Source organism: Camelus bactrianus, chromosome 13, assembly GCF_048773025.1.
Source record: "Camelus bactrianus isolate YW-2024 breed Bactrian camel chromosome 13, ASM4877302v1, whole genome shotgun sequence".
NCBI lineage: Eukaryota > Metazoa > Chordata > Mammalia > Artiodactyla > Camelidae > Camelus > Camelus bactrianus.
In genome coordinates, this window is record NC_133551.1 from 36,674,831 (window position 1) to 36,701,425 (window position 26,595).

Here is a 26,595-nt window from a genome sequence, read left to right on the forward strand (position 1 = left end):
TCTTTCAAATTACTTGGTGAGAAAATGGGTCTTTAGACAATTTGAAGAGTTGCAGACCTCTAGAACAGGGAGTTTTGAATAGTAGACCAGGCCTCAAGAGTCTACCCAACTGTGGGATTATAGCCCCATCAAGTAGGGTTGGGCTAGACTCGTATGGAATTTGTTTCACATAAAGCCAGCAAACCTGGAGCATAGTGTATGAATAGGGAAGCTTCAGACTAGTCCCCCTATTTAGGGAGGCCTTTACATCTAAGGCTTTGAGGTATATTCAAATTCTGTACAGGACTTTCCTTCCTGCTGCATATATTTTAATGCTATTGATGGCTGGCACTGAGCCAGACAGCCTTCAGTTCTGTGTTGCAGGAGGTGCTGTCCACATGGTCTTCTGTGTCATGGTCTGGAAGGCATTTGATATCACATTTATCCAGATAGTACTACTGATACAGGAAAATGTGGGATGAGAGGATGGCCGTGTCCCAGGTCTCAGGTGAGTCCCTGGGATCTGCCTCACCAAGTGTGAATCCTTGGCTTTGTGCAGGAAATAATTCAAGAGAAAGCCACAGTTGAGTAAAAGTAGATTTATTCGGAGAGATACATACTCCATAGACAGAGTGCAGGCTGTCTCAGAAGGCAAGAGAAAGGCCACAAGGTGTGGGGTTGGATGCTTAGTTTAAAATAAAAGTAGATACACACTCCATAGACAGAGTGCAGGCCGTCTCACTCAGAAGGGAGAGTGGCCATAAGGTGTGGAGTAGTTTTTAATGGGCTCAGCAAATTCACACGCTAACAAGTGGGAGGATTACTTCAACTACTTTGCGGAAGGGGTGGGAATTCCCAGGAATTGGGCCACCACCCACTTTTTTACCTTTTATGGTCAGCCTCTGAACTCTCATGGTGCCTGTGGGAGTGCTATTTAGCATGCAAATGTATTACAATGAGTGTATAATAAAGCTCAAGGTCTCCTGGAAGGCAAACCTCCCACCATCCTGGGCCTCAAGGTCTGTTGGGAGTTGAATTTTCTACCATCTTGGTGCTAACTGCTGTGTTATTCTTTTAATGGTTCTGCCCTGCCCCTTTCCTTCCTGTCTCACTATCAGGATTCCCATCCAGCATGGTATGTAAAGATTCATGAAAGTCATCTGTATTCTACATTTCTTTTGACTATGTAGCCATGTTCATCTTTCTAACCTTGCTGTAAATTACATCCAATAAATATCTTAGAATGCCTGTTCTGTGCCAGGCATGTCAGTTACCACTGGGACTGGTCACTAGATAAGCCCTTTGGCAACAGGAAAATCACCCTCAGCATGCCCTAAGGATGGGGCACTATTCAGTTTCTGAGCACTGGATCTCCCTCTCTACAAAACATTCTATCTTCTACCATCACATTCATAGTACAGCTCACCTTATGGCTTGAGCACAACAGTGAGATGGGATAAACTCAGAATAGTGTGGGACGTGAACTCGCTCCATTAACTGATTAATTCATCAGTTCAATATTTATGAGCACCTACTGTGTGCTGGACACCATGTAGAATGCTGGTAGTATAAGGACTAGTGCAAGGACCAGCAAATACAGTCTTTGTGCTGAATGAACTCATAGTCCAGTGGAGGCAGACAAGTGAAGAACAGTTACAGGAACATGAGTGATCAATGCTAAGGCAGAAGAATACATAAGGTCAATATCTAATTTCTTCAGAGGCCATAATTCTTTGAGAGAAATGGTGTTTATCATTCACCGTCCCTAACAACATGATTTGTAGAGGCTGAACTTCAGCAAGGAGTCAAAAAGGCCTGGATTCTGGTCCCAGCTCTGTCTCTGACTAGCTGTCTATCCTTTTTGTTAGTCATTTCAGCTTTCTGAGACTCAGTTTCCTCATCTGTAAAGCATGACTCATGATACCAATTCTGCTTACCTCACTGGGTTATTGTGAAGATCCTTGGGCATAAGAGTAATTTTTTTTAATTAATTGTAAAGATTGCTACAAAATAAAATGTGCAATCGTAAGTTATGTTCTTAATGTTTCTTTAATTTTAAAACAGACATTGTTCAGCACTTCAATAAGTGCTGAATAACCCTTTTCTAGAGAAAGAGAGAGAGAGAGAGAAGGACGGAAGGAAGGAAGGAAGGCAGGCAGGCAGGCAGGCAGGCAGGCAGGCAGGCAGGCAGGAAGGAAGGAAGGAAGGAACCAAACCAGCAGATAAGAAACCTTTACGGTTCAAAGAAGGTCTTGCTTGATCTTTTCAGCACTTTTATCCCCATTTTACAAGTGAGAGACGTGAAGCACCAAAGAATTTATCCAAGAGCATAATCTCTTCAAAACCCAAGCCTGGGCCACTTGCCAAGGTCTTTACACGTCAAAGGACCAAGCCCCAGGCCTCCTTGACATCTCTCCTCTGAAAGCCCCGCTTCCCGGCATGGGAGGGACTGCCCGACGCTTCAACCCCGCCCCGTGACGCACACGGCCCCGCCTTCAGGGCCTCCACCTCTCGCGGGATCTCTCGGGAGGACGGCTCGGGTCAGGTCCTATCATGGCGGCTGAAGAGGCGGATGTGGATGTCGAAGGGGACGTGGTGCCGGCGTCGGCACAGTCTGGGTGAGGCGTGGAGACCGGGTCTTGCAGAGACGGGGATGGGCGCGGATGCGAGGAGAGTACCCTAGAAAGGCCGCGGTTCTGGCAAGGGCCAAGGGAGCGGAAGACCATCCGCTGGGCCAGGTCTCCGGGCGGCCAGGGAGACGCCGCGCCCATCCCGCCTGCCGGCCCCTCCTGAGCCCAGCGGGCGGGTACCAGAGGCCAGTGTCGGAGGGCTCCTTCACCTTTTACCGGGATGCTGTGGGGTGCCCGCCGCGCCTGGCACATTCCACACTCTTTAGCAATTAGATTCCTTCTTGCATTACTGCCACCCTAGAATCCGCTCCCTTGCCGCCGCCCAACAATAACTAGAACAAGGGCGGCCCCTGGACGGGACCCGAGTTTACGGATTCCTTTTTCCATCACTTGCAAGCTGTGTGACCTTGGGCGTGTCGTTTTATCCCTACCAGCCACTGGTTTCCTCCGACACATAGGGGTAGTTGTGAAAAACTTCCCGAGAGGCAGCGTGACTTAAAAAAGCAGGGACTTTAGGGTTGGACAGCTCTGGGTTCTCCTTATGTGTTGGCTGGCACTACCAGTTACTAGCAGTGTGACCTTGGGCCAGACGTTTACTTTGTCTAACCTTCAGGCAGCTCATGTATATGCTGACAGTCATGTTTTGTACCTCATGCAGTTATTGTGAAGATCTAATGAAATAATTATGGGATGTGCTTTAGAATAAGGCAGGTGCTCTGTAAATGTGTTCTTTACCATCCCGTTAACCTCAGGGATGGTATTGTGAGGACCCAGTGAGGCGTCACAGTTTCTTTCGTACCAGTTAAGCAGAGCAGGCCAGTGTGGTTTTAAACAGCAACCTCTAGCTTGAGAGATCTAGCCCTTTGACTCCTTGCTTACGGAGAAAGAAATTAATACATATTATTTTTAAAATATGCTTTCAGAATCTCCTTTCAGGCCTAGACTGGTCAGGAATCAGGAGACCTCAGTTATAAACTCAGCTAGCTATGTTGCTTGTAACTATGAAGAACTTCATTAGAAATTTCTAGGTTGAACCATGTAAAATTGCCAATCTTAGACGGTTTTTGACCTATAAAATAGCAATTTCACATGGTCCAATCTATCAATAGGGAGAAGTGGAGAAGAGTACTAACATTGCCTACGAAGGGCTAAAATAATGGGTTTAAAGTTGTCCTGAACTCTGAAGCACTGAAAAATGAGAAATAATTAAGTTCATATAGACATTCTCCCTCAGATCTTTGGGCAAAACAGTCCAAAGTTATACAGATGAATAGGAAGCCTTTAGTAACAGTCATTGTTCACATTTGTGTAGACTAAGTTAATCTTGACCAAGTGCTCTTATATGCATGATTTAATTTACCTTTCACAACAAGTCTATAAACTAAGTGGGAGAGATTCTTCAGTCCAGAGAGAAATGAGTTGGCCTTAGAAGCACTAAGGTCATCTTCTCAGAGCATTGGCTCTATCCTTTTTCCATAGGTTCTTCTTTATTTTCTGGTTGTATTTTATTTTTCTCCCTTTTTATCCTTTCCTTTCTCTTTAATTTTTCTGCTTGAGCCTTAGGTCTGTTGGTGGCACCTGTGATCATCTTAGTCTCATGCAACTAATAACAAAGATTACTGGTTCCTGATGGTCAGAGCCATTGCCTTACACAGCTCCAAGGCACATTATTAACTTTATATTCTGGTGAACGTTGCTCCCTGGTGTTGGGGTTCTAAGCGCATGGAATTTAATGTGAATAAACACTTAGGTGCCCCCTGAATTGTGTAGTTACAACTGATGATAACCTTTGTGGAACCCTTGAGGATTAACTGAAAACACTTTCAAGTCCTTGCTCAATGCTAGTTACCAAAGTTAGAAGATGGCATTGAAATGTTTTGGTTTCCCTTCTACTTCTCCTACCATTCTTTCTCATTCTCTTTCTGCTTGTTCTTTAAGTCATAGTTCCAAGGGATTTTGTCATAAGACTTGTCACTGACCACACAGTCTGTCTCTCAGGACTTAAAATTTCTGTCTGTTAGGTTGGACCATATGAGATTTTGCCAATGTTTAGCCATTTTGACCTATAAAAATTAGTTTTTAAATTCCCTAATACATGCTGATGTTTCCAAATCCGTTACCAACCCAAATCTCTCTCCTGAGCTTCAGATCCATTTATCCAGTTCTCTGACTCTATCTGCCCTTGGATGTTCCACAAGCACTTCATTCTCAGTTTATAAACTTTCACCACCCAACCTGCTTCTCCAGGTTCCCTAGTTCAGTAAGTGACACCATCCACCCAGTCATGCAAGGCACAGACCTAGACTTTATCCTTTTTTCCTTACCTCTCTTCTTATCAATTGTCAAGAATGTATTGATTCTGAGGATCCTCTCGAATGTGTTCACTTCCTCTCAAATGTGTTCACTTCCTGTTCACACTGCTTGTTCTTGAGGTCTAAGTTACTGTCACCTCTCTATAGTATTTATATAATCACACTCCCTCTTAATTGCTCCTTGTCTTCTTGGCTCCCTTCTATTCTTTTTTGAAGTTAGAGCAGTATTTTCTCACATCCAGATCTGATCATGTTATTCCCTTCAGTCCTCAATTGGCTTTATGATAAAATCTTTATTCCTTAACTCCTAGAGACCTGTGTGATACATGTCCCATCTACCTTGTTCATTCAGTGATTCAGCAAATGTTGATTATCTTTTATATGCCAAGCCCTGTGTATATAGCAGTTATCAAAACTAAATTCTTACTCTCATAGAACTAACATTCTTATTGGATGAGGCACACAGTAAACCTTTTTTATATATATATATATATATATATATATATATATGCCATATGGAGGTAAACCTGTGGATAGATTTTTGCAATCTAAGAGGTACAGATTCTTACCACTAAATTAGGTCTAGGAAAAGTCAATAACTCAGAAACTTTAACTTCAAAACATACAGAAGCAAATATTAAATTTCATTTTATCATAGATTAAGCCTCCCCAAGCTTAACTGTTCAACTTTTTGCATATGAAGTGAACATTGTGATTTTAGAGAGTTCTAATTATTAGTGAAGGGAATGAGAATTAACAAAGTTTAATCCCCTGTGGGCATAGAAAACCCCCCAAATAACCCAAGTTTTTTTTATATGCGTTATTAAAACATCAGATTTCTTATCTCTTCACTGTAGTGTCCGAGTATTTTCTTTTGGTTCTTCCATCTATTCTTGGGTTTTGTTTTTTTTTCCCTTTAAGGGTGGTGCTATTGAAGGATGGGTTTTATCCTTTAGATGTAACTAAAAGAATTAATTGTAAAATTGAATTCCTGTGTACACATCCAAATGCATCAAAAGAACTCTGAAGTGTTGGTTCATAGCCGCAGAGCATGTTGTGGTTGCTGCTTTGGGGTATTTTTTTCCTTGTGAAATTGTTTACTCTTTGGAAACAAAAGAAGTGAACAGACTTAATGTTTAGCAGTTTCCATAGGGAGGCTTAAAGCCACTATATATTTCACAGAGCAGAGGTAGAGCAGGCATCAGCAATATTAAATCTGTTAAGAGGAGAAGGGAGCTAAATGTTTGCTTAACATCTGAAACCTGCCAGTCACTATGCTGTGTAATAATATTCATTAAGTGGTATAATCTCACTTTTATACCCATTTTCTTAATTATTACAGAAGTGATGAAAATACAGCATCTGTTTTACAAGATCACTATCTTGATTCATCATGGAGAACTGAGAATGGTCTTATTGTAAGTATTTTATGAAAACATCAGTGCATTAAGATATTACTTATTGCCCAGAGTACCTCTTTTTTAAAACAAACCAACAAACAAACAAACTTGGTGCTAGTTCTCAGCAGCCACAGGGGTAATATATTGAAACCTTTTTCTTACTTTAAAAATAGAAGGGGCTTATTCTTCTTTTGACTTTGAAAAATGGCTTCTTGGGAAACAGCTTTGGAGCCAGCTGGATTTAAGTATGACTTGGGGCTCTACTTATCAAAATTGTTAACTTCAGTTTCTTTATCTAAAAAAATGGGGATTGTTGCATGGTTCATTTCTTTATTTAGTGATTATTTATTGAGTACTTAGTATGTGCCAGCCACTAGGCCAAGCTTGGGGGATACAGCTGTAATCAAGACAGACACGGTCCTGCTCTCAGGAAGCTTACATTCTAAAGGGAGTCAGGTGGTAAACAAGTAGACTAATTATAGATCATGAAGGACATAAGCACGATGCTGACCAGGAGTAACAGGGTGGGAAACCGACTTTAAACTTGTCAGTGAGGGAAACTAAGGAGGGGACATTTAAGTTGAAAGTAATAGAGGAGAGTAGATATGTAAAGAGTTGAGGAAAAACATTTTAGGCAGAAAGAATAGCGTAAAGTCTCTGGTTGAAACCCAGTGTCTAGAATATAGTGGGAGAGAGGGGGTGGGGGTGACACCTGTGACAAGGTTGGAGGGCAACAAACAGCTCTCATACTTGTAGGAAGCAAGAGGGTAATTAGACTAGCTAGGAAACAGTGGTAGTAACCTGAGCAGAATTTGTTGGTTGCTTGGCCTGAGGTTGTGGCAGAAGTTGGCAGATTTGAATTATGTGCTAGAGGTAGAATTGCTTGGTATATTGGCTGTGGGGATTGAGGGAAAGGGATAGAACCAAGATGACTGCTGGGTTTCTAGCCAGGATAGCTTGGTGACTAATAGTGCTGTTTACAAAGTTGGGAAGGCTGGGGAAGAAGCAGGTGAAGGTATGTGATGCTGAGTTCTGTTTTGAGTATGTTAAGTCTGAGAATCCTGTTAGATATCCAGGTGGAAATTCTGAGTGTGTGGTTGGTTGTAAAAGTCTAGATAGAGCTGGGAGAAGAGACCTGAGCTAAAAAATTTTAAGTTTTGTTTGATTATTTAAGAAGAAATTGTGGCTTAAGGGAGAAAACAAAAAGAATTGTAAGTTTTAGAAATGGATGCAGTATCTAGCAAAATACCTAATAACCTAATAGTTCCTCATACATGATAGACATCATTACTTTATCATGGGTAGGAGCCTGAGTGTTGGAATCCAAGGCTCGAGTCTCTTCCACTTGAAACGTTAGTGAATGCATCGTGGATGCATCTGTGAAGTAATCATGCCTATTGTAGCATTATCATGGGAATCAAAGAAATGTCTTTGTGCTCAGTAAATAGTAGCTTTATTATTTGTAATCATTGTATTATGAATTTTCACTTAACAAAACATGATAATATCAAAATCAGTAAATTAAAAAAAAATGTATTCTTCCCTTTTTTAATAGCCTTGGACTCTGGATAGCACCATCAGTGAAGAGAACAGAGCTGTCATTGAGAAAATGTTGTTGGAAGAAGAGTATCCTTTAATGATTATGAAGAAAGTAAAGATTTCAGGGTTAAAAATCTATAAATGCAAAACTTATAAAGACCACTGTTAGTTACTAGATAGTTTTATCTGGCCCCAGACTGCTAGTATATAATGTGTTACTTACCATTCTGTTTTACTGCTGAGTCTGAGATCTGACTTAATGTTTTTGAGTTTCTGTTGTCAACCAGTTATTTATACTATCTTAATATTGAGTAGAAATTATAGACTGTTTTAAATCAGCTAGAATCTTTAGTCCAAGTTCAAATCATTTAGTCCAAACCTCCATTTGCAGTTATATAAGCTGAAACCCAGAGATGTTAATTTGCCCAAGGACACAAGTAGAATGTGTAAAAGTTCTTCTACCATTTTACAGGTGTTCAGTGGGAAGAATCTAAGTAAAAAGTACAAAACTACAGAATGAAGATTTTTTCCCCCAGAAATTGTAGATCATCATTCACAGTTCAGCCACTGGCTTCTTGTCCTTATTACTTTCATCTATTTGTGATTTTTAACTTTCTAAACTTTTTTGGGACTCTGTTTTTTTCTATGTAAAATGAAAAGACTGAACAAAATGTTTCTGATTTTATGATTTATAAAGATTATTGACACTAGTCTAATAAGTAGTGGTTTACTTTTAGCTCATCTGTGCTTCGTGGAGTTTTACCTCCTTTTTAAGCCAGAATTTCTGTTCTCTTTATTCTTCGTTATTGCTGTGTTGTTTTCAGGGTGTCGTTATACCCTTAATTATCACAGGTTAACCCTTTGTAGGCTTTTTTATTCTCTAACATTGCGGTTATAGCCAAGATGATTGCTTTTAAATAGAAAAATAGTGCAAGGCATATAGATCTTACTTAGTTTTCTAATAGCCACATTTGAAACAGGTGAAATAATTTTAATAATTTTATTTAACAGTATATTTAAAATATTACTTCAACATTTAATCGATATATAAACATTGAGATATTTTGCATTCTTTGTTTTATACTCTTTGAATCTCAATATATATTTTATATTACAGTACATTTCAGTTTATACTAACCACATTTCAAGTACTCAGTAGCTACACATGTGGCTATTGGCTAATGTATTGAACAGTGCAGTTCTAGGTTAATGAATACTTATTAGGTTGTCCCTGGTTCACTTCCGGATTTGGAAACAAAATGATGACAGTAAAAGCTATGTGAACTCTTGGAGGACAAGGATGATATTTTCTTGTATCTTTGTCCTCGGCACCCAGCACCTAGCATAGTGCCTGGTGTACACGATACACAGTCAATATTTGTTAAGTGAAGAATATCTTCAGACTCATCTGAGAGTATTGCAGTATAGGCCAGTGTTAAGAAGTCTTAGAGAATGGCTCCCTGATAGATTTGACCTACGTGTCTGTTATTTTTATTAGGGTAGAGAACAACCCTGCATTCAGAGTATTGTTTCCACTGAAACTCTGAAATTTCCCTGGGCAATCAGTCAGATTCACCTGTTACATTCCCCATATGTATTAGGAAAAAAAGATTTAAATAAGACATTGAGGATATATCTTAGCCACTTCTGATAGGGAAGATAAGAGAAACTAGCACTTATGTAGCTCACATTTTGTGCAAGGCACTGTGTTTGTGTGACTTCACAGGTAATATTTAATCTATATAACAACCCTGTGAGGTGTAAAGGTTTTCATCATAATTTTCGCAGACCTGAAAAGTCTTTTGAGAAATTGGTTCAGCTAGAATTCAAATGTGACTTTCTTAAGAATATGAATGCTACTGTATATAAGTCACATAAGAATTATATGACTTTATTATTGTTTTAAATATTTCTTTAATAGTTACACAGGTATTATTTATCCAAAAAGTCACTTCCAGAAAAATTCTGGCTTGATCACAAGGAAGATGATAAAAAATACATGAAGAGGTAAAATCAATTTATAATACTTTTAAAAGTCTGAATTGTATTTTTAAAAACTTCTTCACCAGCTTCCTTATTTTCTTTTTTCATGTGGTGCAGTCTGCAGAAAACAGCAAAAATCATGTATGTACTTACATTTTATACTTCAACATCTTCTTGGTTAGTTAAAAATTATGGGAAGATTAAGCAATAAGTTATAGTTGGCCTGTGGAAGAGCCCTCTTGACCTTGGGTTATACAGAAATTTAAATCACTATTTCTTATACAGATATTGGAATGTTACAAGGTAATTTTATGATGTTATTTATTTGTTGGAATTTTTTTATGGCCTTACATAGTCAATTCCATTAGATTATGGAAAAGATGGTTTTCTAGTGATTTGTGGGGAAATTTTTTTAAAGCTGCTCTCTAATATATTAGGAATTGACTTGATTTCTATTGGCCTGTCAGTTAATTTTCAGCCATTTCAAAACAAAAATTTAATTTGAATTTGTTTCAAAAATGATCTAGAGAAATTAAGAATTAACTGTTTTATAAACATCCTTTCCCTATAATTGAAGAAAATTTGATGTTATTTCTTGTTTCTAAACTTGGCATGTTTATAATCCCATAAAGAGTAGATTTGCGGATTTACAATTGCCAAGAGTTTGAGCACCAAGCAGACTTTGGCTTTTGCATTTTGCTGAACAAACAACAGCAACCAAAAAATGAAGTCAATGAAAAGATTAACGGTTTGCTTGAGTTAAATTGTTGAATTTCATCACTATTTTATTTTTAATTTCTTGAAGTCCTGCATTTCAAAAGCAGTAAATGTAATGCCATAGTATTTTTACTTCTTTTCTGGCTTGATATTTACATAGATTTACATGGAAGAATCAGAGAGATAATACATCTGGAGCCACTTTAAACTCTTATACACCTCTCAGGATTTAGAAATGTACTAACATGTGCTGCTTTGTTTCCCGTCTAAGGGAGCCTATTTATTTGTTACCACATTGACTTCCTTTGATGTCTTTTAGTGTTACCTTCACTCAGACCCAAGGATTATATATTTGGGGGCTCCTATCCTGAGCTAGATAAGTATATAAGACAGGGTAAATCTGTTCCCCCAGGTCCAGGCTGCAGCCTTCTTCTTCTTTTTAATTCTTAGACTCAAAGTATTGAATTTAGCCCATGGCTATCTATAACCTTTAGCTGCGTAAATATGGAATGTTCCATTTCAGAAATTTTTTTGCAATTCCTCTTTTTCCCCTCAGGGTACACTCTCCTACAAAACCAGCCAGTTACTCAGTAAAGTGGACGATAGAAGAAAAAGAGCTGTTTGAACAAGGGCTGGTAAATAGAGCAATTTTTAATTTATAGTAAAATAATTCTGGAAGCAAATATTGATAGAATTATAAGGTTAAATTAATTTATAGAGACCAGACATTTCTTTCTAATTACAATGATCACACCTATAGTTTTTCTGGTTAGAGTGATATTTGTAGTATAGTAAAAGAGAATTCTTTTTAACTCATATCTAAGTTACTAAAATAAATTTGGATCAATATTTTAGATTTTTTTTACCTTTTTTTTTTTTGGTATTAATAAAGCCCAAGAAATTGAGCTATATCTGTATACATGGTACCAACTACCCAGATTAAAAAGCAAAATTATTTAGTTACCTGATTTTTTTTCTTGGAAAAAAACATATATTTGGAACTGTCTGGGTGATCAGCTGAGTTTTTTTAAATTTAGATATTTGGCATTGTGCACACAGTCTAAATATTTCAGTGGATATAATTGAAGACCAGAAACATTTGTTTTGCATGAATGTTTCATAGAGATCTATTTAAATGGCTGCAAGTTGCATAATGGAAAAAATATGGATGCCAGTTTCTAATTATGAATGTACTCCTGAATGTAAAGGAGTCAGTAGGAGTCAATAATAAAGGAGTCAAATTTTTAACTGTCAATAGTAGATTCTGTCTTTTTTCTAAGGTACATGTTACCCAGTATTACACTAATTAATTTTGAAATTATATATTTGTATATTACATATGTAGAATATTTATGTAATATTTACATAGGAATCATGATATAAATGGAAACATTGTTAATATTTTTACAAATGACAGGAAGTAAACTATGTTTTGTGGTGTTTTATGTAAATACATAAACTCTCTTGAAGGTTTTATCTCTTTGAGATTTTTCTCCTGTATTGTTGATGTTTTGTATATTAATGATGCTCTGTTGCATGATTGTCATTTATATAATCTAATTAACCAGTCATTTATTTAAGATTGCTGACAACTTTGGGTTTTTATCCCTTACCAAAGACCAGAATGTACATACACACACAAATGGGTTGTAAATTTTTCAGTTATTGTTGTTGACATTGTTGGTAGTTACAGGGACTATAACTGCATGGTTCAAAATTCAAATGGTACCTAAACTTTAGGGTGTTGTCTCTCTTTGACTCCTGTCTCAGCCTTTAGTTCTCTTTGCCTTGAGGTAACCATTGTCATCTGTTCCTTGTGTGTCCTTCCAGAGATATTTTGTCCCTGTATAAAGCAAATGTGTATTTATGTATGAACATATGTAGATATCTCTATATGTGTAAACAGATATTTTATACTTAGAATGTTTCCCCACAAAAATACATGGAACCGTTGGTTGTATTCCCAACCTTGATAACCTGTTGATATCATTTGCTTGTAGACTGAATTCTCTCAGGCTTGAGAGAAGGAAATAACATAGTACTGAATGATGAAGATTTTTCCTTCTCTGTCTTGTCCCTTTGCTCTGTTTTGAAACTGGTGAATGTTTTCCTTGCTCCTCTTGTCAGTATCCCCTCTCCAGTTTTCATAGTGCCCAGGCCCCTGCTGTCCTAACTAGTCACACTTCATCCAGATCTTTCCTGTCTCCATAAGTGCTTCATGCTACCAGGTTACCTATTTTCTTTCATCACACAACACAGATAACTAATTCTAAAGTAAGTTGATCTCAGCCAGGTGTTAGTTAAGAGCAATCTTAAATAATTAATTTATATTTACTAATAATTTTCCCAGAAGTACTTTCAGTTTTAAGAGTTTCTAATGACTACTAGAAGTAAGTGTATAAATTAAGGTTTATCATTTAGGTCAGATCTTTGAAGACTTGCTACCACAAGTCATGACTGCCTGGCCTGTAAGTCTGGCCCTGGGGTCAACTTCCCTGAGTTATTGTGGGTTTTTTTTTAATCATTATTTCAATAGTTTTAAGAATTCTTAAAAAAAAATTAGGATTGTTGCACTCCTGTGAGGAATAGTATCTTGTGTTGGAGATGTAAAGGAGACTCATGTATCAAATAATAGACTTGATACCTGGAAATCCCATCTAGCTTTAAAATTATATTGCATTCTTTTCTTCAGAATACACCTGAGCTCCCTTAAGTTCTCAGTTTGTCCCTCCATAGCTTCAGTGATAGCAGGTACACAGCCTTTGACAGTGGAGGTGTATAGGGAGGTGTCAGTTGTGGATTGCTTCATTTGTGATTCACTTTTGTAAGTCAGTGATATCTGTATAGTGTAAAAGTATCTGCTATGGAACACGTAATGGATATTGTAACAGATGGAATCTGGAATCAGATGGAATATATTTTGAAATTAGTGTCAGAACATACTCAGTTGATTCTGTAACTGGAAAATATGCCTGCCTTTCAGGCACTTTTTTTTTTTTAAGTTTTCTTAGATTTGGAACATCATAATGTTCAATACTAATACATACTGTTAGGCATGCATAGAAGTGATGGGTCTTCATTTAGATAGCTATAAAAAGAAAACAAATTTCTAATTCATCTTGGTCTGTTTCTAGAAATCAAGATTCCAAAAGAAGAATGTGGGCTTTGATTTTAAGTCTTAACCATATATGAGGCTTCATTGTGTGCTTTAGAAAATAAAGATGAGTTGTTCTGGTTTTTGGTTTTTTTTTAATGTGGTAGTTGTTTGGAATATTTAGTTAATCAAAAGCAATTTCTTTTCCATTTTGATAACATAGGCTAAGTTTGGCCGAAGGTGGACCAAAATTGCAAAGCTGATTGGAAGTCGCACTGTTTTACAAGTGAAGAGTTATGCCAGACAATACTTTAAAAATAAGGTAAGCAAAATGTAAATATCCTAGTGATAATATTTAAAATAAATAAAATTAGTAAGCAAAACATACTTCTTTAATTCAGGCATTAAAGCCTTAATATTCAAAGTTTTTCTAGAGAAAGTAGTTTATACTCATAATAAAGTACCCTATAAATGTTTGTCTTCAGCAATCTCAAAGTGTATCCTGAATGTATTGGGTATTACTATTAAATAGGTATTATATTAATCCGCGTAACTTCATGCAGTTAAATATAAGGACAAAATGTTAATTGTTCCCAAACATCTTATAAAGCTAGTAGTATTCCAAGGAGAAAACCTTAGAGGGCATTATTTCCTGGAAAATTTTAAATATTTATATTAAACTTTTAAGAATGATTAGAGATTAGGGACCATAAATGCTAATGTGATTGTAAAATATTTTCAATAGCAGTATAACTTGTACAATTGTTGTGAAGAATTATCTGACAATTTTAATAAATTGTAGTGTTCAGAAAGGTTTATAGACTAGTTCTTTAGTCTTTCAAGTATTTGTACTATATTTACACCATGTTGTTTTGATATTTAGAATTATTCTAATATGTTCTGCTTGAGTTCTGGCAACATAATGATGTAGAATTTCTAAGTGTCTTAAGTGAAATTTGGGGTTTTCTTTTAATGTAAATACAGTTGACCTTTGAGCAACATGGGTTTGAACTGAGCAGGTCCACTTATGTGCAGATTTCTTTCAATAGTAAATAACTGCTGTACTGCAGAATTCGTGGATGTGTAATTGCAGATTGGGGGAACTGCAGATACTGAGGAGCCATGTATACGGAGGGCCAGCTATAGGTTCTGTGCAGATTTTCCAGTGTGTGGACAGTTGACGCCCCAACTCCTGCAGTGTTCAAGGGTCAACTGTAATGGGTTTTACCCTGTATATAAGATTTATCTAACTTAGTGTCATTTGGGCATAGGAAGTAAGTAATGGAATGGATTCATCATAGATCAATCATCTGCTCCCTCTTTTAAGCAGCAAAAATATTTTCAAGATAGCTCACCAAGGTGAAGGCATTATGGAACAGAATACGCTTAACTTAGTTATTCCTGTTCCCATTCTTCTCAGACCAGAAAATGCGGGGCATCTTGGAGTGTCAGTTTTACTCAAAGACTTGAGGTGAAAGAGTACGTTTTAATATTAAAAGAAACATTAATATAATAAAATAATGCAAAATTTTATGTACATTTTTAAGATAAAAACAGGAAACTTAAATAGCAAGGTTAGTAAAGGCTATTTCAGGCTAAATGTCCAAAACTCCTTTTCTCTCCTGCTACCCTTTACTTCCCTTCTACATAGTAAGCCAGTTAACCTCAGATACAATGATGATCTTTTTACATTTAAAATGCAGTTGTAAACCCTTTAAAGAAAAGCACAGTAAAGGTGTAATATACCATTGACATGTACTCAGTTTAATAACTCTGTATTTATCCTATTTTTTGTGCCAGTGATTAAATTTTAAAATGTTAATATTATGGGGGTTTTATCTTGATTTTTAATAAGGTAAAATTAGATGCTCCAGAAAAGGAAACACCAAATCAGAAGCACGTCAGTGATTTTCAGGTGAAAAATGAAGGTGAAGGCACAAAGGCGTGGACACAATCAGGTTTAAGGGGACGTGCTGATCCCAACTTGAATGCTGTAAAAATTGAAAAGTTATCTGATGATGAAGAAGTGGACATCACAGATGAGGCAGATGAGTTGACTTCTCAAACTCCCCAAAAGAATCTTAGCAGTGATCTCTTCTTAGACGTCCGTAATAGTACAAGTCATGAAACCAGTCAAGGAGAATTCATTGCTTCTGACAGCCGGGAAGAGCCCATTTCTAAATCTTCCAAGGAATGTCTTCAGAATATAAAAGAAAATGAAATGGAAACACTTTCAAGCTCAGAAGTTACATTTCGAACTGAAAATCAGAGCACCGGTGACCAAAAATCAGTTGAATTAAATGATCAGAAATGTAATGAACTGACAAAAACCTGTGATAAGCATGATGGAAACGGAATAATAGATGATGCCAGGCAGTTGCCTTCTCCAGAGCCTTGTGGAGTTCAGAAAGACCTGAGTGATAGTGAATTGCTTTTTCATTCCTGCCAAATGGAGGAGAGCCATGAGGAAGAAGAGCTTAAACCACCAGAACAAGAAGTAGAAATAGATAGAAATATCATTCAAGAAGAAGAAAAACAAGCCATTCCTGAGTTTTTTGAGGGGCGCCAAGCTAAAACACCAGAACGCTATTTGAAAATTAGGAATTATATTTTGGATCAGTGGTAAGGAGAAAGTATATTTTATATGCCATTTTAAGACTTATGATACTCTAGAGTATTTAATTAGGCCTGTGCAGAATGTAGTGTTTTACATTGAGTGTTCCAGAGAGCTTTAACTTGTTAATATATTTCAATAGGCAAAGCTTAAAATTTCTCATGGTGAAGCCTTTAGAAAGCTTTGGTAAATATTGTCATCTATAGCTATCTTAACCCATCTGTCTGTCCTTTAAGAGTCTTTGTACTGGAAAAAAAGGGGTGGAGGATTGCCTCAAGAAGCAGCTTCTTAGGACGAAGTCAGGAAGATACAGAAAACACTACTGCCCTGGGAAAGTGGGAGAATGTCTTTTCTAGTTTATGATGTACTTTGAAGTGCACAGACAGAAAACTTTGGTGGCAAGGATAGTATGATTAAACGTGGCTAGATTTCAGAAATCTTTCCAAATATCTGCTTTAAATGTTTTGAACTTGTGACATAATGTGTTACTAATTCGTTCATCCAGCTTCATCAGGATATAGGAATTTTTTGATACGTGAAATTTACCCTCCAAGTTGTTAGTGCCTTTTATTTGAATTATTTAGTAACAGATGGGGAACAAACCAAAAAAATTTCCTACCTTATTAGCCTGAGTGCTCTGAAGGTAATTTGAATTTTTCCTAATAGTTTAATTAAGATATCATTAACGTTTGTAATTGTTACTGCTTCAGGAGCTACCGAATTGTGTAGAGCCATCTTTACAGAGGGCCTCTGCTATAACCTAGTAAGATTACCAAAGGAAAACAAATAACCAGGCTTATTATATCAGTAACCTTCATTTTACCCACATAATATTAAGTATTTTGACATCTAAAGGTAACCCTACTCTAAAAGAAAGGGTTTTTTTTCTTGTTCTTGACTCTTGGTTAGCTTGCAGATTGTTGAGATTGGGAGAATTCTAGGTAAGGGTGGTATCAAAGTGAAAAATACCTATGAGAAACAACTCCTGATATTTGCATAATTGTTTTACAGTTTGCAGGGAGCTCTTTTATCTCATCTGATCCCTCACAACAATCCCATGAAATAGGCAGGTATTTTTTATTTGATAGAATGATGTTGAGGTCAGGAGATCTTTAGGGACCTGCCTTTGATTATACAACCAGCTACTGACAGAATAAGGACTTCATTGCAAGTCTTGACTCTATAAATCGCTCTATTATTACACATTGCCTAATTCACACTATTAAGAAAGACAGATTAAATTAGAGCTCTATTGGTAATCTAATTTTGTTTTTAGAAATTAGAGCATGAATGCCAAAATTGAAAGGCTTCAAAATAATAACTAACTCAAAAATACCTATATAAATCATCAATGACTACTTAATGTTACTTTAATCAAATTTCATTTATTGCTTTGAATTTTGGATTTATGAGGCAGAATAATTTATATAGCTGGCATAAATTATATGGTAGTAGTTTCCTAATGTCATTTGCCTTAGTTCATGAAACCAGTTAAATATTGCTATTTCAATATAATGATTTAGCAGAACAGTGTGAAAGCAAAAAGGAATGTTTTGAGCAGGAGCTCAAATCTATTCTCTTCAGAGATAGAAGACAGTATTTGGAGACTAGAGGTGGTGTTATAAAAAACAAACAAAGGAAGAGTTAAATGTTTAAAACAAAAAAGTCTTACTAGATTTGTTCATAGCTAAAAGATCTTTCCATGAAAGCACATGCAGTTGACTCCCTGATTAGCGGAATTCTTTATTAAAATAGTAACCAATATCATTACTGAATGCTTACCAATGCCATGCCTTATATTTAAATCATCTCTGGTCTTCTTGACAACCTTGTCCTCATTTTACAGATGAGAAAAATGAGGTTCAGAGAGGAGAAGGGACCTGTTCCAGGTCACATTAGGTGAAGGGGAGTCCTGAGTCTGTAGTCTTGACCCATTATTTTCACGCTTCCAGCTCGGCCTTGCCTGACTTTTCACTCTGCCTTGGATGCTTCTCTGCCTACCAGCTCTTGGTGAATCTTGCTTCCTCTTCTCATTCAGTTCTGCTCAAGGGAAATTAGAGGCCTTTTCTGACTACCCTGTGCCTAAAGTAGCTCACATATCTCCACCTACTCATTCTCTTACCCTGCATTTTATGTATTGTATAGAAGTTACTACCACTGAAAATGTTATATGTTTATTTTTGTATTGTCCCCACCCCCCGTGATAATGTAAGCTCCACGAGGGCAGAGTTTTGTCTGGTTTGTTCATTGTTATGTCCCTAGTATATAGTGCATTGTTGTGTCTCTTAGAACAATGCTTGGAATACAGAGGCAGATTGAAAGAATAAATCATTATGCTATGAAAAGATATTTCTAGAGGCCTTACCATTTGCTCAATGCTGTGCTAGTACTCTTTGTTTAAAGCTTTTTGATTTGGGTAATTTTGAATTAGATCATACAGGTTATTGATTCCTGCAGCTTTTTGGTAGCCGGCTGTATCATGCCCATTCCTGCTTTCTTGCCTTCATTTGCAGTTTGTTTCCTCTTCTCTCAAGACGAACTAAAACTCACCTTTTTAATGGAACTTCTGACACTCTCCTGCATCTCAGATTACTTTTTAACCTCCCAGAACTTTGACAGAATTTATGATTTTAAATTTGGTTTCTGCTTAGGCCTTCCCTAAACACCCTGTCTAAAATAATCTGTGCCTTTTTGTCCTACCCTCTCCCCTTTTCCTTCTTACTTTGTCTTCCTAGCACTTACTGCTACCTGACGATAGAGTATGTGTTACTCATTAATTTACTGACTGTTAGACTGTAAGGTCTGTACATTCGGGAACCTGAGATTCATCTCTGTATCCTCAGTGCCTAGAACAATGCCTGGTGCGTAGGACACAGAATAAATATTTGTAGAATAAAATAAAGATTAACAAATACCTGTGTTATATGATATATCTGAATACTTGGTTTATAAGGTCTGTGTTTGAATACAGTCACTTCCCGAAGTAAGTGCTTTAATCCCTCTCACCTTCTTGTTTCCTCATCTCTAAAATAAGAATAATAAAATCTACTTTGTAGAGTTATGTGTAACCTTAGTACAGCATCTGGCATAAGCACTCAGTAATTCTTTGTTACTATTATTTAGTTCTCTCTTACTCAGACTCTGTGTTGTACCATTTAGCATGGTGCATTAAGTATATTTAGTAAATAATGTGTTTAATTTATTATGTAAACCTCTCATTCCTTTCATAGTCTTTGGGTACTTTTTGATTCCTTTAGAATGTTCTATAATATCTATTTTTGTTTTCCGCTAAGAGTAAGCACTTAGTATTTGTTGGTATAATGATTAAAAATTAACATAAAACTTTTAAGCATTTATAAGGTAGCTCATAATTAAAAGATGCTGTCCAACAAAGTAAAAGTAGGAGAACCTAAATAACGTATTAAAAACTGGAGTGTCTAATACTAAATACTTTCAACGTATGAGGAAAGTGCCCTTTTCATTCAGAGATTCAGACTTGCGCTTGGATCTATAGATAAATAAGCTTCTAACTTCAAAGTCCTGTGATAACTGGAATCTATTGAATTTAATATTGGGGGAGAAATGATACTTGTAATTTACTGTTTCGCTTACAGATACTTCAGGAAAAAAGTACATTCGGGTATTATGTATTCGCATTGTCTTTACTACACATTTATGTATTGAGAGGGTGTACATTTAAAAAATATTTCGGATATGAAAAATTTCCCCCAGAAATCTTCTTTCATGTTTTTATTTATCCAAAATAATTGTACTTCCATCTCTTAATTAGGGAGATATGCAAACCGAAATACTTAAATAAGACCTCAGTGCGTCCTGGCCTGAAGAACTGTGGGGATGTTAATTGTATTGGACGGATTCATACATACCTCGAGTTGATAGGAGCAATCAATTTTGGATGTGGTAAAAATAAAAACCCAACAACATCTTTTACTCGACATTTTTTATCCTTACAGCACCCATTAATTCCTTTGTGAATTCAAGTAGACTTAATGGTAGATACAGAATATAGAAAGATGCTGTAACATTATGGAATAAATGTATTGTTGAGATTTTGTTGCAAAACAGATTTCTGTTGATTAAATGATATTTCCCTTTAACCTACTGTGAAAATTGGTGGTATGATTTTAAAGGAAAAACATTCAGTCTAAGTAGTAGAAATGATTTAAGAATGCTGTTCTTTGTCAAGAAAAGTAATTTTATGAAAAGTCTAATCAAAGCCCATTTAATTTGGAAATACTGTATTAATGCTAGAAATACTGTCTAGCCATGTTTAAGTAAAATAAATTATAAGCCTCTACACTGAAGTGTAATAAAAGTGCCAAAATATTTTTCATCATAGAAAATTTCTTTCACCCTAGTTTTTCTCAAATTTAAAGTCAATGAATATGCATAATTTAAAATGTATTCTCCCCTTTTATTGAATTAACATGACAGAGAACTTTGAAGAAAGGTAATAGTTATAGTTGCAAAGTGATAAGGTAATTAGAATCTTGCAACCCATGGTTTGAGAGAAGTATACTCTGTATTCTGTGTCTATGAAAAGACAACCAGAAAACTTCCTGTCAGAGATTATTTCATTTCATGTAGCGGTAGATAGAATTTATAGCCTGCCCTGGGGTCTGTCCTTTATTTTGGTGTCTTTTCGCCCAAAGCATTGTATGTCAGCCTGGCTTTACAGGGAAACTAAGGAGTCATCGTTTCCTTCTCCACTATAAGAAAAATGAAATCATGTTTTCTGTATTAGACTTCCAAAATTAGCAAAGTGGGCTTAACATTTAATCAGAAATTAAGCAACTGACCTGTTTCCTAAGTGTTTTATTGAGATTTCTTTGTTAGAATAACTTTTATGTGAGAACTACCAAGTAGCACATCAAATGTGTATTGTAGAAAAAGAGAGAAGCTCAGATATAAAAAAAAACTTAGAAATTGGCTTACAATTAGTAGTCAGTGTAGATGTGTCTTTCTGTTAACAAATGAGTTCCATAAAATAATGGATTGTTTTGTTTTTCTTGGACTCCAATAGAACAGGCCATATACAACAGGCCACAACCAGTCGATAAAGTACGAATCAGAGACAGAAAAGATGCGGTAGAAGCGTACCAACTCGCCCAGCGTCTGCAGTCTATGGTAAGCCGCCACCTCTCCCTAAATGGTCTCACCAGAGTGCTCCCTCCCCTCCTAAGGAAGGCGTGCCTGCTTCTTTTCACCTGTTTAACAAATAGCCGTTTAGTGGAAGGACATGTCTTCTCTTATGTTTCATCCGAGCCATTTACTTTTCTGGTTTCCATTCAGTTTCATTTTGGTTTATAAGACCAAAAAACCCCAAAACAACCTCAAAATTCACTTACAAACTTTACACAGAAGTATGATGTTTCACTAAAGTGGTCTTAGACTGCTTGGTTTTGTTATTGGTTTTAAATGGAGGTTCTGGGGGTTGAACCAAGGACCTCGTGTATGCTAAGCATGCACTCTACCACTTAGCTGTACATACCCCGCCCCCAAGACTGCTTGGTCTTGATTTCTATGTCTAATGTGTCTTCTAAAACTAAACAATTGAGCTGTTTTTTTCTCCTTCATTTGTTTTTTGTTTGCTTAAAGTTTATTGTAAGATTCAGCTTTTTGGAATAACTCAAAATATTTTAGCCTTTATTTTTAAATTCTTGAGGTTAGGGAGTTTTACAAGATTTTTAAATGTATGCATCTTATTTTAAAAGTAAGTGATCCAACAAGTTTCCTAAAAGGCAGAGTCATATTGTGGTCTTACTGGTTTTACTAATAAAATAGGTGAAATTGGTAATAGGTACGATACTGGAAAAAAGTATAGATGATAGAGTAGATACTTATCTCAGAATATTTAGGCTGAAAAACCATTTCTACCTAGTTTACTTTATTAAGAAAGGATGTTTTCATATGTAGTTGCTGGGAGTGGTGCTGGTCATACGCTGGCTTCTGGCAGCCAGTACAGTTTAAAGGCTTCAGAACTGATGTTTGTAAAACTGGATTTTACTAATCCAGTAACCAACTTTATAATTTTTTACTATTTGTATTAACTGGGCAATCTTTTCCTTTCTGTGCCTGAGATATAATTATTTTGTTTCTAGTTTTCAATATTATACCTCTTGCTGTGTGTTCTTTAAGTTTTCTACCACAGTCATTTTCTTGGTGGTCCTTTTTGCTCTTAAAAAATATTTTTTGCCCTAGAGTTATAACTCCCAGGTGGTGAAAGGAAATGAAAATTAAAGAAGAAATCAAAATAAAATTTAGAAAATCATCACTGATTTATTTCTGTGGAGTGCTAACTATTGAACATAAATTAATAAAATGTAGTCAAGCATCACTGATCAGGGATTACACTATTTTAATGGAGAAATTGATATTTAGAAAATTATTATTTTGGTTGGTTTTGTGTATTAATGTGCTGTGATTTCTCCAAGCTAATCTTGTTACCTTTTGCTTTATTTTAATTTCATCGCAGCGTACGAGGAGACGTAGGGTCCGAGATCCATGGGGAAATTGGTGTGACGCAAAAGACTTAGAAGGACAGACGTTTGAGGTAACTTTGAGCCTTTCAAGTGGCTCAAGAGTGAAAGTTGTTTTGTCAGTGTATGTTCATATATCATAATGTCACATATATTATATGTGTGTGTGTGTGTGTGTGTGTGTGTGTCTCTTTCCCACGTTAATTTGCCTAGAAATCACCAGTAAACAACAAAGTACAAGGTATTGATGATGCAGTTAGCTAGGACTTGGGCTCATTTTCAGAACTCTGATTATCTGTCTCTACATTCTGATCTCTGGCTCTAGAATATCGGCCATGGTGCCAGAGAGTTGGTATACCCTCTTGATTTCAGTGAACAGTCGTCGAATGATGTTTTGATACACTAATTAAAAATATTGTCCCAAGCATTTGACATAAGTTGAATTACAAATATTAAAGTATTATGTCTACTAATGAAAATTATGTTCCTAAAAAGAAATATAGGCAGTGAATGTATGTGTGTACATGTTCACACATGTGCACACGCACGTGCACGCACACACACACACGTTCTGTGTATATATGATTTGTGAACAGCCATTGCACTCAGATGGAAAGAATATGTGAATGTGTACTTTCTGGGTTTGTTATCCTCCATAACTGCACCAAATCCTAGGTTTTTATTTATAAAGCATGGATAATAATACCTTCCTGAAAGATTACTGTGAGAATTAAGTGAAATAAATGAAATAAAATACATGAAGATCCTAATTCTCAGTACTCAATGAGCCTTGCATGTACCAGCTACTCAATAAATGTCAGTTCTCTTATTTTTCTCTTCTCCATTCCCTGCCCCCAACCTCACACCTGAGCATTCTTCTAGACACAACAATTAGTAACACATGGTTCCTGCCTAGAGGGAACTTACATTTCTACTAGGAAAGATAAAGCCTGTGTGGTAAGTTCCATGAGATTGGTCCCAAGAAATATAAGGTCCTCCAAAAGGGTATGATCAGGAAAATTTTCAAAGTTGTGGTGTTTCATCTGTGACTTGAAAGATGAGCAGGAGAATCTCAAAATGTGGAAAAGTAGATGAGGTAATGCCAGGCTGAAGGAGTAGCATCAGCAAAGGTACAGACATGGGAAAATATGAGACATATTCTGGAAAAGAGATATAGTTCATTTGGACTAGAGTGCGAGATTGGTAGTAGAAATGAAATGAAAGAGACTCATTTTATATTTATATGGAACTTACTATGTTGGGCACTGTTATCAGTATTTTACAAACATTAACTCAGTTAATCTTCACAATAACACCATGACGTTGTTATTACTAGTATCGTTCCCATTTTAAAGATGAGGAAAACTGAAACACAGTAAACTTTAGTAATACATTGACCAGGGTGACGCAGCTAGTAAGTAGCAGAGCTAGGCATTCTCTACAGAATCTGTGCTCTGTATCTTTATGCTGTGTTGTGTCTTTATTAATTCTGCCTCTCAGTGGTTGATCAACGGGTGTTTTTTTTTTCAGCATCTTTCTGCTGAGGAGTTGGCAAGAAGAAGAGAAGAGGAAAAATGTAAACCTGGTAAATCTTCAAAAGTGCCAAGACCAACAAAAAGGTATAGTGTTAGATTATATAAGTGTGATTTTTTTTTTAATTTACCATAAATGATTAGAAAATATATGGAAGGAGTATCTGATATTGCAACATTATATTGTTCACATTAAGTTTATAAATACTGCTGAAATTTTTTGAAGTTTTTATTTCAATGATTATTAATCATTTTGTCCAAGGGAGACCTTGGACAAAAGTTTTAATTTGTTTATATTCAGTGAATATAGGATCCAACATATGTTGGAATGTGCCTTGTTTATGACCACATCTAACTTCCTAGACATTGTGAACAGGTAAACTCATGAAATGACTAGCTTTCTCTTTAGCTGGTTAGCAAGATTTTTTTTTTTTAAATAATCTAAAATCTATAGCTTGTAACATTAAGGGTCACCAAGTAAGTTAAATGCCTTGATTTTTCTAGACACTCACTTCCTGCATGTGACCCACAAAATAGACTATAGTTTTGTCAGTGTCCCTTTTAAAACAAGATATCCAGGAATGACACTTGGTTAGTTTCAGTTGAAAAGTGCCCTGACATTCAACCAGTTGTGTGTCCTTGGGTAAGTTACACAAAGCCTTTATAAGCCTTGGGTCCTCATTTATAAAGTAATTATAATAGTTAACACTGTCATTTATGTTTCACATATATTAACTCATGTAATCCTCATAACAGTTGTATGCAGAAGTTAATATAATCATTCCCATTTTATAGATGAGGAAACAGAGGCACAAAGAGGTTGTGTAACTTGCCCACACTTGTTAGTGGTGATGGTGTGATTTAACCCAGGCATTAAGGCTTTAAATGCCTAACCATTACATTATATATCACTTCTCTAAACTAAAAATCAAAGCTTACAGTTGTGAGGATAAATTAAATGAGATAAACTATAAAAAAAAAAGTTTCCATAAGCTAGGACCCCTCATCTTGTGTCCAGACGTTCAATTTTCTGAGTCTAAGTGTGAGACATTGTAATTTTCAAGTCATTCTTCCAGTTTGTTGGGATTTTTTTGAGTCCACGTCCACTTGTCTTACATTAGCCTTCGTAGCTTTGCATCATCAACATTTCAGTCAACTTGCCTTTTCCATCATTGGTTACTGATTCAAAGGTTTAACTGAGGTAAATGTAAACTTCAGACTTCATTGTTCAGTCAGCTATGTATTACCACAATTAACCCATATTTCTTCATCTTAAGCAGAAGAGTAATCATAGCAGATGTCTTGCTTACGTTCAGTAACAGTATATTTGAGTTTATGAGTCTGCCAGTTTCTGGCAGATCATTCCTGTCAAAAATGAAGTTTAATGGACTTACCATGACATATATTGTCATGAACCCATTACTATTCTTAGTAGTCACCTCTTCACTTGCTAAAGGTTCACAAATCAGCTGTTCAATAATATTTTCTAGAATGTTTCCAATATTTAACATTTAATTCCTCTGCTGCTTTTTGAGTGTTTTGAACACAGGCCCAATAATTGCCTATTCCTAGTCCTCCAGTAATTTCCCATTCTCTACAGCTCCTCAGAAAGGTTGACAGTGGTTTCGTATCCGGGCTCTTCAGAGTGCTCTGGGATGCATATGCTCTCTTTCTATTTTCTCATCTATCTTGGCCTTTTGTTTCTTTTTATTTGCATTGATTAAGCACTTTCTAACTTGAAGATCTTCATTCAGCAAACACTTTTTGAAAGCCTGCTAGTGTCAGGCACTGTTACAGGCACTGGGAATACAGTTTTCAGCAAAACAAAGTGTCTGCTCTCCTAGCACTAAGTCTCTGGTAGAATAGGAACTAAACAGTTCTGCTCTTTCCCAGTTTGTTAACATGAATATATTCCTCATTTGTTTGTTTTCTCTGAACATAGCCTAAAAACACTTTTAAAATATTTTTTCTCAAACCTCAATTCTTTACTGGTCAAAGCTTTTCTAACATTTCTTTCAGATTTACACATGCTTTTATATCTAACCTTGTTTAGGTGTCCCTCCTTCCATCTTTTTATACTTTTTCATTTTAAAAGATGAGTTTATCATAGAACTTTTGATATATATTAATTTCTCTAACAGAACTGTTTGGCATTTATTCATTCAACAAATACTTAGTCCCTGCTCTATGCTGAGCACATTATTGTGCTGACAGAGTGTTTTTGAGCAACTTCCATCTTTCTTGAACTTTCTTTCCTATCTTATGTCAGGGTTACATTTTCACTGAACTTTTGAA

At 36.2% G+C, this 26,595-nt stretch overlaps 1 protein-coding gene across 2 annotated transcripts in view; it reads left to right on the forward strand.

Moving 5' to 3' along the window:
* Positions 1–2,486: 2,486 nt before the first annotated feature.
* The window catches only part of MYSM1 (Myb like, SWIRM and MPN domains 1), a 37,736-nt gene continuing 13,627 nt past the window's right edge, over positions 2,487–26,595 (forward strand). Inside the window, exons 1-12 of one of the 2 annotated variants that reach the window (XM_010958377.3) lie at positions 2,487–2,597; positions 6,264–6,339; positions 7,877–7,947; positions 9,790–9,867; positions 9,961–9,984; positions 11,117–11,195; positions 13,878–13,976; positions 15,510–16,276; positions 20,059–20,189; positions 21,313–21,416; positions 22,765–22,842; positions 24,299–24,387. In XM_010958377.3, the coding sequence (XP_010956679.2) occupies positions 2,533–2,597; positions 6,264–6,339; positions 7,877–7,947; positions 9,790–9,867; positions 9,961–9,984; positions 11,117–11,195; positions 13,878–13,976; positions 15,510–16,276; positions 20,059–20,189; positions 21,313–21,416; positions 22,765–22,842; positions 24,299–24,387 (1,661 nt within the window). In that variant the 5' untranslated portion in view covers positions 2,487–2,532. The remainder of the gene's footprint in view (positions 2,598–6,263; positions 6,340–7,876; positions 7,948–9,789; positions 9,868–9,960; positions 9,985–11,116; positions 11,196–13,877; positions 13,977–15,509; positions 16,277–20,058; positions 20,190–21,312; positions 21,417–22,764; positions 22,843–24,298; positions 24,388–26,595) is intronic. The other variant, XM_074376391.1, reaches the window with a different exon arrangement.